Below are 16341 nucleotides of genomic sequence, written 5' to 3' on the forward strand. Positions count from 1 at the left end.
TTGAATACAAGATATCATGGCTATCAAACTGTTCATTAACTGACTCCTGTGACTCTGTTCAATAGCTACCCTGCATGTTTTTAAGCAAAAAGGTAAAAATTAGAATCCATCAAGCCAGGTTTCACACTGATATCTGACTCCTCCAGGAGTAACATCAGCTGGGATTGAAACAAGATCCTTCTGTACCACTGGTTTATGCAATATCCGATTATCTATCTCTAGACGTTGGGTCAGAAGGTTGAAACCCGGGTCACCTGGTACCTCAAGGTAGCATCAAAGTGGTGCTCATTCACCAGAACTAGCAACAGTGATGGCAAAAGAATTCATAAAATTTAATGCATCCAAATCAACCTAAATCAATAACTTGGATGAAGGGGCCAAATGTTTGCAAATGACAGTAAGATACGTTGTAAAGTAAATTGTCAAGAGGGAGTCGACGAGTGCACAAAGCGATATAGACAGGTTAATGGGCGGCATGGTGGTGCAGTGGTTAGCACTGCTGCCTCACTGCACCGATGACCCAGGCTTGATCCCGGTCTCGGGTCACTGTCCGTGTGGAGTTTGAACATTCTCCGTGTGTCTGCGTGGAACTCACCCCCACAACCCAAAGATGTGCAGGGTAGGTGGATTGGCCACGTTAAATTTCCCATTAATTGGAAAAGAAAATATAGACTGGTTAACTGCGTGGAGAAGACAGACAGATAGAGGTAGCAAACAAGACAGACAGACCATACATACATTCTGGAACGAGCATAGCACTGGTTTCCCAGTCCTGGTATCATGCAATAAAATAGGATTAATTAATGATCCCAAGTGAAGCCATTGTCACGCCACTCTGGGCTAGCGGGCGGTCAATTCCAGTCCCACTTGACCCGGAGTCGCAACGCAGGTAAAATTAGATTTTATTTAAAATACCCGAGGTTCTTGGTTGACCTCAATAAACTACAGTCACCTGGTTTGTAACTTTAACACAGGTAAACTTTTATAACATACAGTATTATCATTAAATGGACAGAAAATGTAACGGACTATCAAAACCCCTTTCCCAACCAGCCCCTTTCTTTTTTTAAAAATATTTTTATTCTCCTCCCTTTTCACATTTTCTCCCAAATTTACACCCAACAATAAACAATAATCAGTAACGAATGTAATGTCAATCCGCATATCAATAACAACGATCCCATCCTCCCAGCAAACCCCAAACATTAGCCCGTGTGTTAACATAAACAAATGACAAAAAGGAATCAGGAATCGCCCATAGTCGCCATTAACACACACAGCCCCCCTCCCTCCAACCCTCCCAACCGGCCCCCCTACTAATGTTCAATGTTATCCAGTTCTTCAAAGTGCATAATGAATAATGCCCATGAATTGTAGAACCCCTCCATCCTTCCCCTCAGTTTAAACTTAACCTTCTCAAGTGTCAAGAATTCCAACAGGTCCCCCCGCCACGCCAGGGCACAGGGTGGAGAGGTTGCTCTCCAACCCATCAGGATCCACCTTTGGGCGATCAACAAGGCGAAGGCTACAACATCAGCCTCCGCACCTGTTTCCAACCCTGGCTGGTCCGACACCCCATATGTGGCCTCTCGGGGGCCGGGGTCCAGTTTCACGTGGACCACTTTAAAAATTACCCTAAAAACCTCCTTCCAGTAATCCTCCAGCTTTGGACAGGACCAAAACATATGAACGTGATTAGCCCCCCCCCCCCCCCCCCCTCCCCACAACGTTCACACACATCTTCTACTCCTTCAAAGAATCGTCTCAGCCTCGCCCTCGTGAGGTGTGCTCTGTATACCACCTTCAGCTGTATCAGCCCCAACCTCTCCGGAGCACCTCACCCCAGAACCCCTCTTCCATATCCTCCCCCAACTCTTCCTCCCACTTTCTTTGATCCCTTCCAGTGGTGCCTTCTCTTCTTCCAAAATAGATCCGTAAACCGCCGACAAAACCCCCTTCTCCAGACCCCCTGTCATCAGCACCTCCTCCAGCAATGTGGAGGCCGGCTCCACCCGGAGAACCCCCCCCCCCTTTCTAATCACCCCCACTCTTACACACACAGGGAAAGGGTGGTGGTAAAACAGAGATGAGGAGGAATTTCTTCAGCCAGAGGGTGGTGAATCTGTGGAACTCTTTGCCGCAGAAGGCTGTGGAGGCCAAATCACTGAGTGTCTTTAAGACAGAGATAGATAGGTTCTTGATTAATAAGGGGGTCAGGGGTTATGGGGAGAAGGCAGGAGAATGGGGACGAGAAAATATCCGCCATGATTGAATGGCAGAGCAGATTCGATGGGCCGTGTGACCTAATTCTGCTCCTATGTCTTATGGTAAGGCCAAAAAAAATTCATAGAAATAAAAGGATAAAGGTCTTTGATGCACTGGGATGATTTTCAGTTATTGTCGCTCTGAAGTTCAGCTTTTAATACTGTTTCCTTCTAGGTTTGAGCTGGTTTTATCTGGTAAGGTTGCCTATTTTCTCTTCAAACTCAGCATCATTCCAAAGGGTGTGCCAGGCACTTTGTTTTCAGAATAATAAAGCAGTTCTTTCACTTCAGTGAGCAGGAGAGAGAGATAGGGAGTGTTTGTTTCACTTCCAAGGTCTAAACACTTCTGCCCAGTTCTCTCTGAAAGCATCATGCACGAACCAAGCACTGATAGTTGGGCCTTTAGCCATTAGGGTTCAGAAAAATAAGGTGACCTTATTGAAACATACGATCTTTTGGGGATTTTACAGCCTAGATGCCGGGAAGATGTTTCCATTGGGGAGAGACTAGAACCAGGGGACGCAGTTTCAGAATAAGAGGTCCACCATTTAAGACAGTGATGAGGAGACATTTATTATCTCAGAGGGTCATTAGTCCGTGAACTTCTCTTCCCCAGAGAGCAGTGGAGGCTGGGTCACTGAGGGCAGAGTTGGAAAGCATTTAATAGACAAGGGTTATTGGAGGCAGACTGCAAAGTGGAGTTGAGACCATGACCAGGCCAGCCATGGGGTAGCACAATCGTCAGCACTGTTGCCTCACAGCGCCAGGGACCCGGGTTCAATTCCAACCTTTGTTGACTGGCTGTGTGGAGTGCGCACATTCTCCTCGTGTCTGCGTAGGTTTCCTCCGGGCGCTCCGGTTTCCTCCCACAGTCAACAGCTGGGCAATATGGGTGGATTGTCCATGATAAATGTGCAGGGTTAGGGCCATGTTGAATTGCCCTTAGTGTCCAAAAGGCTGGGTGGGCTGACTGGGTTATGGGGATAGGGTGGGGCTGTGGACCCACGTGTAGGTGTTCTTTTGGAGGGGTTGGTTCGCACTGTAGTGATTCTACGATTATATCTTACTGAATGACAGAGAAAGTTCGAAGGGATGAATGGCTTACTGTTCTCTCATGCAGTAAAGCCTGAACAATCATTCAGGCTGAAGCTGATATGTGGCAAGTAATATTCATGTCACACAAGCACCATGCAAGAGAGAGTCTAATCATCTCCTCTTGGCATTCAATGGTATTACCATCACTGTGTCTCCGACATTTAGCATCTGGCCATTGGCCAGAAACCTTGGTTGGTGAGGACATAAGTACTCTGGTTCTCCGCTGTCGGGATTCTCCGCTGTCGGGATTCTCCGTTGGCCAGCAGCCCGGGGATTTCCCGAGGGTGTGGGGCTGCCCACAATGGAAAATCCATTGGCTGGCTGGCGAGATGGAGAATCCCCGCAGAGGCAGGGGGAGACGGGACAGAGAATCCCACCCCCATGTCTCATGAACAGCCGTGGTTGTTTATCGCTACAAGTCATCTACTGAGTAGTTCATACCCAGTTTGCACAAAGCTTACAGATTTCATCAAGGACATCCATTGGCGTGGCAAGATTGGTCAGAAGAAGGGGTGGTTGTGGTTTGGTGTGGTTGCGAGATATGAGGTCAGTAACCTCAGGAAAATGAAAAATCAGCCAAAGGGGCTTCTTTCGAAAATAATATCATCGAATCATAGAATCCCTCCAGTACAGAAGGAGGCCATTCAGCCCATCAAGTCTGCACCGACCCTATCAAGGCCTAATTTCCCGCCCTATCCCCATAACGCCACCTAATGTAAACTTTGGATGCTAAGGGGCCAATCCACCGAACCTGCACATCTTTAGACTGTGAGGAAACTGGAGCACCAGTAGCTAACCCACGCAGACACAGGGAGGAAGTGCAAACTCCCCTCAGTCACCCGGGTCGGAATTTAATGTACACTTTTCGATGGTGTGAGAACGTGACTTCTGCCAAATGGCTCAGTCTACCCAGGCCGTGATGTGGATAGTCCTCACATCTGCTTTGCTCATGCTACCTCAAAAGCTTGTTTATTCTGTAACGAATCTCTGTCTTACTAGGAACGAGGCACGTACGGGGATCTGTTCTGCAAAGCTCTGAACATCTACGGGATACTTTGCTTTGGGATATTTCGATTGCAAGATCCAGAGAAGCAATCAAAGAAGCGGTAATACTTCCTAATGTCGAGCATTGCTGATACAGCCAGGCTCTGTACTCACAATGACAACCAATGAATTTTAATTGCCAGAACAAATTTGCTAACATCTACCACACTTGCTGACCGAGGAACTGAAGAACAGAGGGATAGAAAGAAGCCACTTAGTCCCTTGAGTTTGTTCCACTATTCAATCAGATCAGAGCTGACTAGTGTCGGAACTCCATTGACCTGTCGTATTTAATCCCTCACAAAAAACAGTCAATCCCAATTTTGAACTTTTCAGTCATAGAATTATCATAGAATTTACAGTGCAGAAGGAGGCCATTTGGCCCATCGAGTCTGCACCGGCTCTTGGAAAGAGCACCCTATTTAAGACCACACCTCCACCCTATCCCCATAACCCAGTAACCCCACCCAACACTAAGGGCAACTTTGGACACTAAGGGCAATTGATCATGGCCAATCCACCTAACCTGCACATCTTTGGACTGTGGGAGGAAACCGGAGCACCCGGAGGAAACCCACGCACACACGGGGAGGATGTGCAGACTCCACACAGACAGTGACCCAAGCCGGAATCGAACCTGGGACCCCGGAGCTGTGAAGCGATTGTGCTATCCACAATGCTACCGTGCTGCCCCAGTCGATCCCAAGAACAACTTTTTGGGAGAGAGTTTGAGATTTTCACCAGTCCTTCCTGACATCATCTCTGAGCGACCTGACTCTGATTTTAAAGTTAGCCCTTCTTTTGGACTCCCCACACCAGACACAATAGATTATCTCCATCTATCATTTAATCACCTGAAACATCTAAATTAGATTACACCTTAATCTATACTCAAGGCAATAAAAGCCGAGATTGCACAAACTATCCTCCGAACTTACCCTTTCTGTCCTATATCCTGCTGGTAAATCCATTCTGCACTGGCTCTAAAACCAATATATCCTTTCTGAAGTGTGGAGCCCAGAACTCGAGGCAGCACCGTCGCCTCAGTAACGCTCTGGCTCATAACCTCATGGGTTACAAGCCCCACTTCAAGGACTTGAGAACATAACCTCGGATGACCAGCGCAGTGCTGTGGGAGGTGTGTTTGGGTGGGACTTTAACGCAATTAAAGCTTCATCCATCTGTTCAGATGGGCGCCATGGCACTCTTGGAAGAGGAACATGGGGGTAATCAGTGAATTAAGCAAGAATACATAAATCAGCAGAATAATGTGCCATTTTGGACTGAGATGAGGAGGACCTTCTTCACTTCTGGTAATTCTATGGAATTCTCTACCTCTAAGGGCTAGGAGATTCAGTCATTGAGTGTGTTCAGAAATCTACAGATTTCTAGACAGTAAAGACATCAATGGATATGGGGATAGTGTGAGAAAATGGTATTGAGGTAGAAGATCAGCTCGATGGGCTGAATGGCCTAATCCTACTTCTATTTCCTAAGTTCCTATGTCCGCATGTACAAGTAAATGTTCCTGCTTCCCCAATTCCACCACCAAAAGCAGATTATCTGATTGTTCATCCGATGACAGACACAATTGTCAGCCGTGTGGTTCCACACCTACAACTGAGGTTGGCCTGAAAAGGAAATTTTCCTTTCTATAGGATCTTGAACACCCCAAAATGCTTCACAACTGGACTGATGTATAGTCATTGTTGTAATGTAGGAATCAGGTGAACTGACTGTAAACGGTAAAGGTAAAGTCACCATAGTCCCAGATGATGACAGGCTGGTTTCCCCTTTGAAGGGGAGAGCTGACAGGTGGTGATTTAACCTGAGGATCACCACACCTCAGGCGAGGGGCAAGGTTGAGAAGGCGGGGCCTTCATGAGTAACCGCAGCCGGTACGGGGAATTGAACCCCCGCTGCTGGCCTCGCTCTGCATCAAATACCAGCTATCCAGCTGACTGAGCTAAACCGGCCCCAGGGCACTGTGACAAATTCTTCTGCAATGTTGTGATGAAATGTTGTGCGGCCCTTTTATGTCCACCCAAAATGGAAGCCGGAATTTTAGTTTAAAGTCTCACCTGAAAAATAATGGCATTTAGCTTTGGTTTTGTCTTCACAAAAGAGAACAGAAATCAGATACCAGATATGTTGGAGAATGAAAGGTTTAGTGATAGGGAAGAACTGAGGATCAACATTAGTAGAGAAATGGTTCTGGGAAAATTGATGGGATTGAAGGCGGATAAATCCCAGGGCCTGAGAATCTGCATCCCAGAGTGCTTAAGGAGGTGGCTCTGGAAATAGTGGACACATTGGTGGTCATCTTCTGGGATTCTATAGACTCTGGAACTGTCCCTGCAGATAGCTCACGTCACTCATATTCAAAAAGGGAGGTAGGCAGAAAGCAGGGAATGATAGACCAATAAGCCTAACATGTCACCAGACTCCTAAATGACCCTCTTATGGACTGATTTCATTAACACTACACCCTGTATGCTTCATCCGATGCCAGTGCTTTTGTAGTTACATTGTATATGTTGTGTTGCCCTATTATGTATTCTCTTTTATTCCCTTTTCTTCTCATGTACTTAATGATCTGTTGAGCTGCTCGCAGAAAAATACTTTTCACTGTACCTCGGTACACGTGACAATAAACAAATCCAATCCAATCCAATCCAATCGGTAGTGGGGGAAATGCTTGAATCCATTATCAAGGATTTTATAGCGGAACATTTAGAAAGCAGTGGCAGGATCAGTCAGAGTCCGCATGGATTTATGAAGGGGAAATCATGCTTGACAAACCTGTTGAAATTCTTTGAAGATATAACCAGTACAGTTGACAATGGGGAGGTTTACTTGGACTGTCAGAAGTCGTTTGACAAAGTCCCACATACGAGATTATTGTGCAAGATTAAAGCGGGTGGAATTGGGGGAACTGTATCGAGATGGATAAAAACTGGTTGGCAGAGAGGAAACCAAGAGTAGGAATTAATGGGTCCCTTTCAAATTGGCACGTAGTAACCAGTGGGGTGCCACAGGGAATGGTGCTGGGACCCCAGCTATTCACAATATATATTAATGATTTGGATGAGGGAACAAAATATCATATCTCAGTTTGCAATGATACCAAGTTGGTGGGAGGGCGAACTGTGACGAGGATGCAGAGATCCTACAGCATGATCTGGACAGGTTGGGCGATTGGCAATTCAATGGCAGATGCAGTATAATTTGGATAAGTGTGAGGTTATTCATTTTGGAAGCAAAACCAGGAAGGCAGATTACTACCTGAATGGTTATAAATTGGGAGAGGGGCGTGTGCAGCGGGACCTGGATGTCCTTGTGCACCATTCACTGACGGTAAGCATGCAGGTGCAGCAGGCGGTAAAAAAGGCTAATGGTATGTTGGCCTTCATTGCAAGAGGTTTCGAGTATAGAAGTAGGGATGTGTTGCTGCAATTATACAGTGCCTTGGTGAGGCCACACCTAGAACATTGGTCTCCTTTTCTGAGGAAGGATGTTCTTGCTCTCAAGGGAGTGCAGCGAAGGTTAACCAGATTGATTCCATAGGAGGAGAGATTGACTAGATTAGGATTGTTCTTGTTGGAGTTCAGAAGAATGAGGGGGGATCTCCTAGAGACTTACAAAATTCTAACAGGACTAGACAGGATAGATGCAGGGAAGATGTTACCAATGATGGGTGTGTCCAGAACCAGGGATCACATCTGAAGATTCAGGGTAAACCATTTCAGACAGAGATGAGGAGACATTTCTTCACCCAAAGAGTGGTGAGCCTGTGGAATTCATTACCACAGGAAGTAGTTGATGCCAAAACATTAAATATGTTCAAGAGGTGGCTAGATATAGCACTTGGGGAGAATGGGAGAATGAGAAAGCAGGATTAGGCTATTGAGTTGGATGATCAGCCATGATCGTGTTAAATGGCGGAGCAGGCTCGAAGGGCCAAAAGGCCTCCACCTGCTCCTATCGTCTATGTATCTATGTTTGATGCCTTTAATATCGGGACATCCCAAAGTTGTTCACAGGGGTGGAATGTAAAACAGAAAATAGAGATCAAGCAAAGAAGATGCTTAGAGGGGTAATTAAAAGCTTGGTCCAAAGGAATATGTTATGTGACAACACTTTTGGCTTCATCAGTGTGTGACCTGGAATGCACTTTTTATAAGGACAGGAGAAGCAAACTCAGTAGCAACTTTTAAAAGGGAATTGGAGAAATCATTTAAAAGGAAACAAATGCAATGGGCTAGGTGGTGGGAGCAGGGGATTGGGACTAATTGCATAGCCCTAACAAGAGCCAGCAGAGACTCAGTGGGCAAATGATTGTGTTCTGTATTGTACTATGCCGATTCTAAGACACTCTTGTTGTCCTCCCCTTCAGATTCGTCATCACAAACCCCTCCCCGTTATTTGAACTTAACAGCACAGACTTCATCATGTGCTCTGTGCCTTTTCCCGACACGCAAACCATGGCTACCGCCCCCTACTGTCAGAAGAATTTCTCTTCCAAGTTCACCCCATTGCACTCACTGACCAGGAGAAGCTCCATTAGATTTACAAAGGTTCATCAGAACCTCGCCGACTCGTCGAACGAATTAAAACTAAAGGATGAGCAGAGATTAAGTGACGCTAAATATGTGAGCACAATTAAAGTTGCTGAAGAAGGCTTGCGAGCTTCCTCCAAAAGTAAGCTGAAAAGCGTGGAACAAACTACGATTGAGCAGGTGAAGGAAATTCTGAAAACAGGTGACTGGATGAAGAGTTCAAAGGATAAAAAAAAATCTATTGACTTCACAGTGACTGAATATTCAAAGGAAGCGCCAAAATATGATGACGAAATCGTAGCTAGACAATCAAAGAAACAGTTAAAATCTGGTGAAGAAATTATACCTGAAGTATTAAAGAAAGAGTTACAAGTCATAGTTGGAGAATCAAAGGACGAGGCAAAATCTGGTGAAGAAATCACAGTTGAAGAATCAAATGAAGAGGCAGAATCTGGTGAAGAAATCACAGCTGGAAAATCAAAGAACGAGGCAAAATCTGGTGAAGAAATCACAGCTGGAAAATCAAAGAACGAGGCAAAATCTGGTGAAGAAATCACAGCTGGAAAATCAAAAGACGAGGCAAAATCTGGTGAAGAAATCACAGCTGGAAAATCAAATGAAGAGGCAAAATCTGGTGAAGAAATCACAGCTGGAAAATCAAAAGACGAGGCAAAATCTGGTGAAGAAATCACAGCTGGAAAATCAAATGAAGAGGCAAAATCTGGTGAAGAAATCACAGCTGGAAAATCAAATGAAGAGGCAAAATCTGGTGAAGAAATCACAGCTGGAAAATCAAATGAAGAGGCAAAATCTGGTGAAGAAATCACAGCTGGAAAATCAAAAGACGAGGCAAAATCTGGTGAAGAAATCACAGCTGGAAAATCAAAAGACGAGGAAAAAGTCTGAAGATCTTCATACTGAATGAAATTTGAATGGTAATATGGGTCTGGCAGCAGGTATATTATCATTTTTGTATTTCTGTGCCAGTCAACAATAAAGTTCAGACAACACCTTTTTTACTCATTTCACTCTTCGACTTGACCAATCTTTACATTTGAATTGTGACTGCGAACCACGGCACTTTTCAAGAAGACATCTGTGTTTGACTTTCTGCCAAGATTCGGGCGGAGGTGGGAAATGGATGTGAGGCAAAGAAAGTGTGAAGAGTCATAGAATCATAGAATTTACAGTGCAGAAGGAGGCCATTCAGCCCATCAAGTCTGCACCGGCCCTTGGAAAGAGCACCCTACCCAAGCCCACACCATCACTCTATCCCCGTAACCCCACCCAACCTTTTTGGACCCAAAGGGCAATTTAGCATGGCCAGTCCACCTAACCTGCACATCTTTGGACTGTGGGAAGAAACCGGAGCACCCGGAGGAAACCCACACACACGGGGAGAACGTGCAGACTCCACACACAGTCACCCAAGCCGGGAATCGAACCTGGGACCCTAGAGCTGTGAAGCAACAGCGCTAACCACTGTGCTTCCGTGCTGCCCACGAAGTGTATGCATCTGACAGAGATGTGGAATCAGTAATATACATATAATCCCTTTAGCAACAGCACAGGGAATAGGACAAACAACATCACCTGCTCCCGTTCACGGGATGTGGGTGTCGCTGGGTCAGCTTTTATAGCCCATCCTTCAGAGCATTTAAGAGTCAACCACATTGCTGTTGGTCTGGAGTCACAAGTAGGCCAGACCGGGTAAGGATGGCAGATTCCCTTCCCTAAAGGACATAGAACAGTACAGTACAGTACAGGACCTTCGGCCCACGATGTTGTGCAGACCATTTATCCTAATCTAAGATCAACCTAACCTACACCTCTTCAATTTACTGCTGTCCATGTGCCTGTCCAAGAGATGCTTAAATGTCACTAATGTCTGACTCCACCACCTCTGCTGGCAGCGCATTCCACACACCCACCACTCTGTGTAAAGAACCTACCTCTGACATCGCCCCTATCCTCCAATCACCTTAAAATTATGTCCCCTCATGACAGCCATTTCCATCCTGGGGAAAAGTCTCTGGCTATCCACTCTGTCCATGCCTCTCAACACCATGTACACCTCTATCAAGTCACTTCTCTGCCTTCTTCCCTCCAGTGAGAAAAGCCCTAGCTCCCTCAACCTTTCTTCATAAGACATGCCCTCCAGTCCAGGCAGCATCCTGGTAAATCTCCTCTGTCCCCTCTCCAAAGCATCCACATCCTTTCTATATTGAGGCGACCGGAACTGGACACAATGGGCGGGATTCTTCCCTACCCGGCGGGGCAGGGGGTCACGGCGGGATGGAGTGATGTGAACCACTCCGGCGTCTGGCCGCCCCAAAGGTGCAGATTTCTCCGCACCTTTAGGGGCCAAGCCCTCACCTTTAGGAACTAGGCTCGCGCCGGAGTTGTTGCCGTCCCGCCGGCTGGCGTGGAAGGCCTTTGGCGCCACACCAGTCGGGACCGAAGGGACTCCGCCGGCCAGCGGAAGTCCACGCATGCGCGGGAGTGTCAGCGGCTGCTGACGTTATCCCCGCGCATGCACGGGGGGGGGGTCACCTATGTGTCGGCCATCGCGGAGACCTACACGGCCGACGCGTAGTAAAAGAGTGCCCCCACGGCACAGGCCCGCCTGCGGATTGGTGGTCTCAGATCGCGGGCCAGGCCACCGTGGGGGCACCTCCCGGGGCCAGATCCCCCCCCGACCCCCCGAGGATCCCGGAGGCCGCCCGCTGAGTCAGGTCCCGCCGGTAAGTCCCTGTTGTAATTTACGCCGGCGTGACCAGCCTAAAACGGCTGGCCATTCGGCCCATCGTGGGCCGGAGAATCGCCGGGGGGGGGGGGGGGGGTAGGGGCGCTGCTAGCGTCACCGTCACTGCCTCATTACCACCGTCACTGCCTCATTATCACCATCACCGCCTCATTATCACCGTCACCGCCTCATTATCACCGTCACCGCCTCATTATCACCGTCACCGTCTCATTATCACCGTCACCGCCAGCCAATTCTGTATCCAGACAGCCAAATTTCCCTGTATCCCATGCCCCCTAACTTTATGAATGAGCCTTCCATGGGGAACCTTATCAAATGCCTTGCTGAAATCCATACACACCACATCCACTGCCCAACCTCCATCAATGTGTCTCGTCACATCCTCAAAGAATTCAATGAGGCTTGTGAGGCATGACCTGCCCCTCACAAAGCCATGCTGACTATCTTTAATCAAACTATGTTTTTCTAAATAATCATAAATCCTATCTCTCAGAATTCTTTCCAATATTTTGCTCACCACATACGTAAGACTGATGGGTCGGTAATTCCCAGGGAATTGAACAGGGGAGCAATATTCGCCAACCGCCCATCATCCGGTACTACTCCGGTGGAGATTGAGGACACAAAGATCATCGCCAACGGCGTAACAATCTCCTCCCTCGCTTCCCATAGTAAACTTAGGTATGTCCCGTCAGGCTCAGGGGACGTATCTACCCTGATGCTTTTCAAAATTTCTAGCACATCCTCCTTCTTGATATCGACCTGTTCGAGTCTGTGACACTAGTGAACCAGATGGGTTTTTACAACAACGGTTCGGTGGTCACATTTTAGACTTTTATTTCCAGGTTCTTACTGAATTCAAATTTCACCGTCTGACAGGGTGGGATTCGAACCCGGGTCCCCAGAACAGGAATCTGGGTCTCTGGATTACTAATCCAGTGATAATATCACTAAGCCAGTGCTTCATTATCCCCGTCACTGCCTCATTATCACCGTCACTGTCTCATTATCACCGTCACTGCCTCATTATCCCCGTCACTGCCTCATTATCACCGTCACTGTCTCATTATCACCGTCACTGCCTCATTATCACCGTCACTGCCTCATTATCACCGTCACTGCCTCGTTATCACCGTCACTGTCTCATTATCACCGTCACTGCCTCATTATCCCCGTCACTGCCTCATTATCACCGTCACTGCCTCATTATCCCCGTCACTGCCTCATTATCACCGTCACTGTCTCATTATCACCGTCACTGCCTCATTATCACCGTCACTGCCTCATTATCACCGTCACTGTCTCATTATCACCGTCACTGCCTCATTATCACCGTCACTGTCTCATTATCACCGTCACTGCCTCATTATCACCGTCACTGCCTCATTATCACCGTCACTGCCTCATTATCACCGTCACTGTCTCATTATCACCGTCACCGTCTCATTATCACCGTCACTGTCTCATTATCACCGTCACTGCCTCATTATCACCGTCACTGCCTCATTATCACCGTCACCGCCTCATTATCACCGTCACTGTCTCATTATCCCCGTCACTGCCTCATTATCACCGTCACCGCCTCATTATCACCGTCACTGTCTCATTATCACCGTCACTGCCTCATTATCACCGTCACCGCCTCATTATCACCGTCACTGTCTCATTATCACCGTCACTGTCTCATTATCCCCGTCACTGCCTCATTATCCCCGTCACTGTCTCATTATCACCGTCACTGCCTCATTATCACCGTCACTGCCTCATTATCACCGTCACTGTCTCATTATCACCGTCACCGTCTCATTATCACCGTCACTGTCTCATTATCACCGTCACTGCCTCATTATCACCGTCACTGCCTCATTACCACCGTCACTGTCTCATTATCACCGTCACTGCCTCATTATCACCGTCACCGCCTCATTATCACCGTCACCGTCTCATTATCCCCGTCACTGCCTCATTATCACCGTCACTGTCTCATTATCACCGTCACTGCCTCATTATCACCGTCACTGTCTCATTATCACCGTCACTGCCTCATTATCACCGTCACCGCCTCATTATCACCGTCACCGTCTCAGTATCACCATCACTGCCTCATTATCACCGTCACTGTCTCATTATCACCGTCACTGTCTCATTATCACCGTCACTGCCTCATTATCACCGTCACCGCCTCATTATCACCGTCACCGCCTCAGTATCACCGTCACTGTCTCATTATCACCGTCACTGCCTCATTATCACCGTCACCGCCTCATTATCACCGTCACCGCCTCAGTATCACCATCACTGCCTCATTATCACCGTCACCGCCTCATTATCACCGTCACCGCCTCAGTATCACCGTCACTGTCTCATTATCACCGTCACCGTCACTGCCTCATTATCACCGTCACTGTCTCATTATCACCGTCACTGCCTCATTATCACCGTCACCGCCTCATTATCACCGTCACCGCCTCAGTATCACCGTCACTGTCTCATTATCACCGTCACTGCCTCATTATCACCGTCACCGTCACTGCCTCATTATCACCGTCACTGCCTCATTATCACCGTCACTGCCTGATTATCACCGTCACCGCCTCATTATCACCGTCACCGCCTCATTATCACCGTCACCGCCTCATTATCACCGTCACTGTCTCATTATCACCGTCATTGCCTCATTATCACCGTCACCGCCTCATTATCACCGTCACCGCCTCATTATCACCGTCACTGCCTCATTATCACCGTCACTGCCTCATTATCACCGTCACTGCCTCATTATCACCATCACTGCCTCATTACCACCGTCACAGCCTCATTATCACCGTCACAGCCTCATTATCACCGTCACTGTCTCATTATCACCGTCACTGCCTCATTATCACCGTCACAGCCTCATTATCACCGTCACTGCCTCATTACCACCGTCACAGCCTCATTATCACCGTCACTGTCTCATTATCACCGTCACTGTCTCATTATCACCGTCACTGCCTCATTATCACCGTCACCGTCACTGCCTCATTATCACCGACACTGCCTCATTATCACCGTCACTGCCTGATTATCACCGTCACCGCCTCATTATCACCGTCACCGCCTCATTATCACCGTCACTGCCTCATTATCACCGTCACTGTCTCATTATCACCGTCACTGTCTCATTATCACCGTCACTGCCTCATCACCGTCACCGTCACTGCCTCATTATCACCGTCACTGCCTCATTATCACTGTCACCGCCTCATTATCACCGTCACCGCCTCATTATCACCGTCACTGCCTCATTATCACCGTCACCGCCTCATTATCACCGTCACCGTCACTGCCTCATTATCACCGTCACTGCCTCATTATCACCGTCACTGCCTCATTACCACCGTCACTGTCTCATTATCACCGTCACTGCCTCATTATCACCGTCACCGCCTCGTTATCACCGTAACTGCCTCATTATCACCGTCACTGTCTCATTATCACCGTCACTGCCTCATTATCACCGTCACTGCCTCATTATCACCGTCACTGTCACTGCCTCATTATCACCGTCACTGCCTCATTATCACCGTCACTGCCTCATTACCACCATCACAGCCTCATTATCACCGTCACTGTCTCATTATCACCGTCACTGCCTCATTATCACCGTCACTGCCTCATTATCACCGTCACTGCCTCATTACCACCATCACAGCCTCATTATCACCGTCACTGTCTCATTATCACCGTCACTGCCTCATTATCACCGTCACTGCCTCATTATCACCGTCACTGTCTCATTATCACCGTCACTGTCTCATTATCACCGTCACCGCCTCATTATCACCGTCACTGCCTCATTATCACCGTCACTGTCTCATTATCACCGTCACTGCCTCATTATCACCGTCACTGCCTCATTATCACCGTCACTGTCACTGCCTCATTATCACCGTCACTGCCTCATTATCACCGTCACTGCCTCATTACCACCATCACAGCCTCATTATCACCGTCACTGTCTCATTATCACCGTCACTGCCTCATTATCACCGTCACTGCCTCATTATCACCGTCACTGTCACTGTCTCATTATCACCGTCACTGTCTCATTATCACCGTCACCGCCTCATTATCACCGTCACTGCCTCATTACCACCGTCACTGTCTCATTATCACCGTCACTACCTCATTATCACCGTCACTGCCTCATTATCACCGTCACCGTCTCATTATCACCATCACTGCCTCATTATCACCGTCACCGCCTCATTATCACCGTCACCGCCTCATTATCACAGTCACTGCCTCATTATCACCGTCACCGCCTCATTATCACCGTCACCGCCTCATTATCACCGTCACCGCCTCATTATCACCGTCACTGCCTCATTATCACCGTCACCGCCTCATTATCACCGTCACCGCCTCATTATCACCGTCACCGTCACTGCCTCATTATCACCGTCACCGCCTCATTATCACCGTCACTGTCTCATTATCACCGTCACCGTCACTGCCTCATTATCACCGTCACTGTCTCATTATCACCATCACTGCCTCATTATCACCGTCACCGTCACTGCCTCATTATCACCGTCACTGCCTCATTATCACCGTCAGTGCCTCATTA

General features: G+C 47.7%; 1 protein-coding gene across 1 annotated transcript in view; it reads left to right on the top strand.

Moving 5' to 3' along the window:
- Positions 1-9962, top strand: part of LOC140397062 (calcium-activated potassium channel subunit alpha-1-like) — a 109664-nt gene extending 99702 nt beyond the window's left edge. The window contains exons 24-25 of the mRNA XM_072486094.1: positions 4359-4465; positions 8800-9962. Of these exons, the coding sequence (XP_072342195.1) occupies positions 4359-4465; positions 8800-9868 (1176 nt within the window). The 3' untranslated portion in view covers positions 9869-9962. The remainder of the gene's footprint in view (positions 1-4358; positions 4466-8799) is intronic.
- The last annotated feature ends 6379 nt before the right edge of the window (positions 9963-16341 follow it).

The sequence above is a fragment of the Scyliorhinus torazame genome, chromosome 20, assembly GCF_047496885.1.
Source record: "Scyliorhinus torazame isolate Kashiwa2021f chromosome 20, sScyTor2.1, whole genome shotgun sequence".
NCBI classification, from domain to species: domain Eukaryota; kingdom Metazoa; phylum Chordata; class Chondrichthyes; order Carcharhiniformes; family Scyliorhinidae; genus Scyliorhinus; species Scyliorhinus torazame.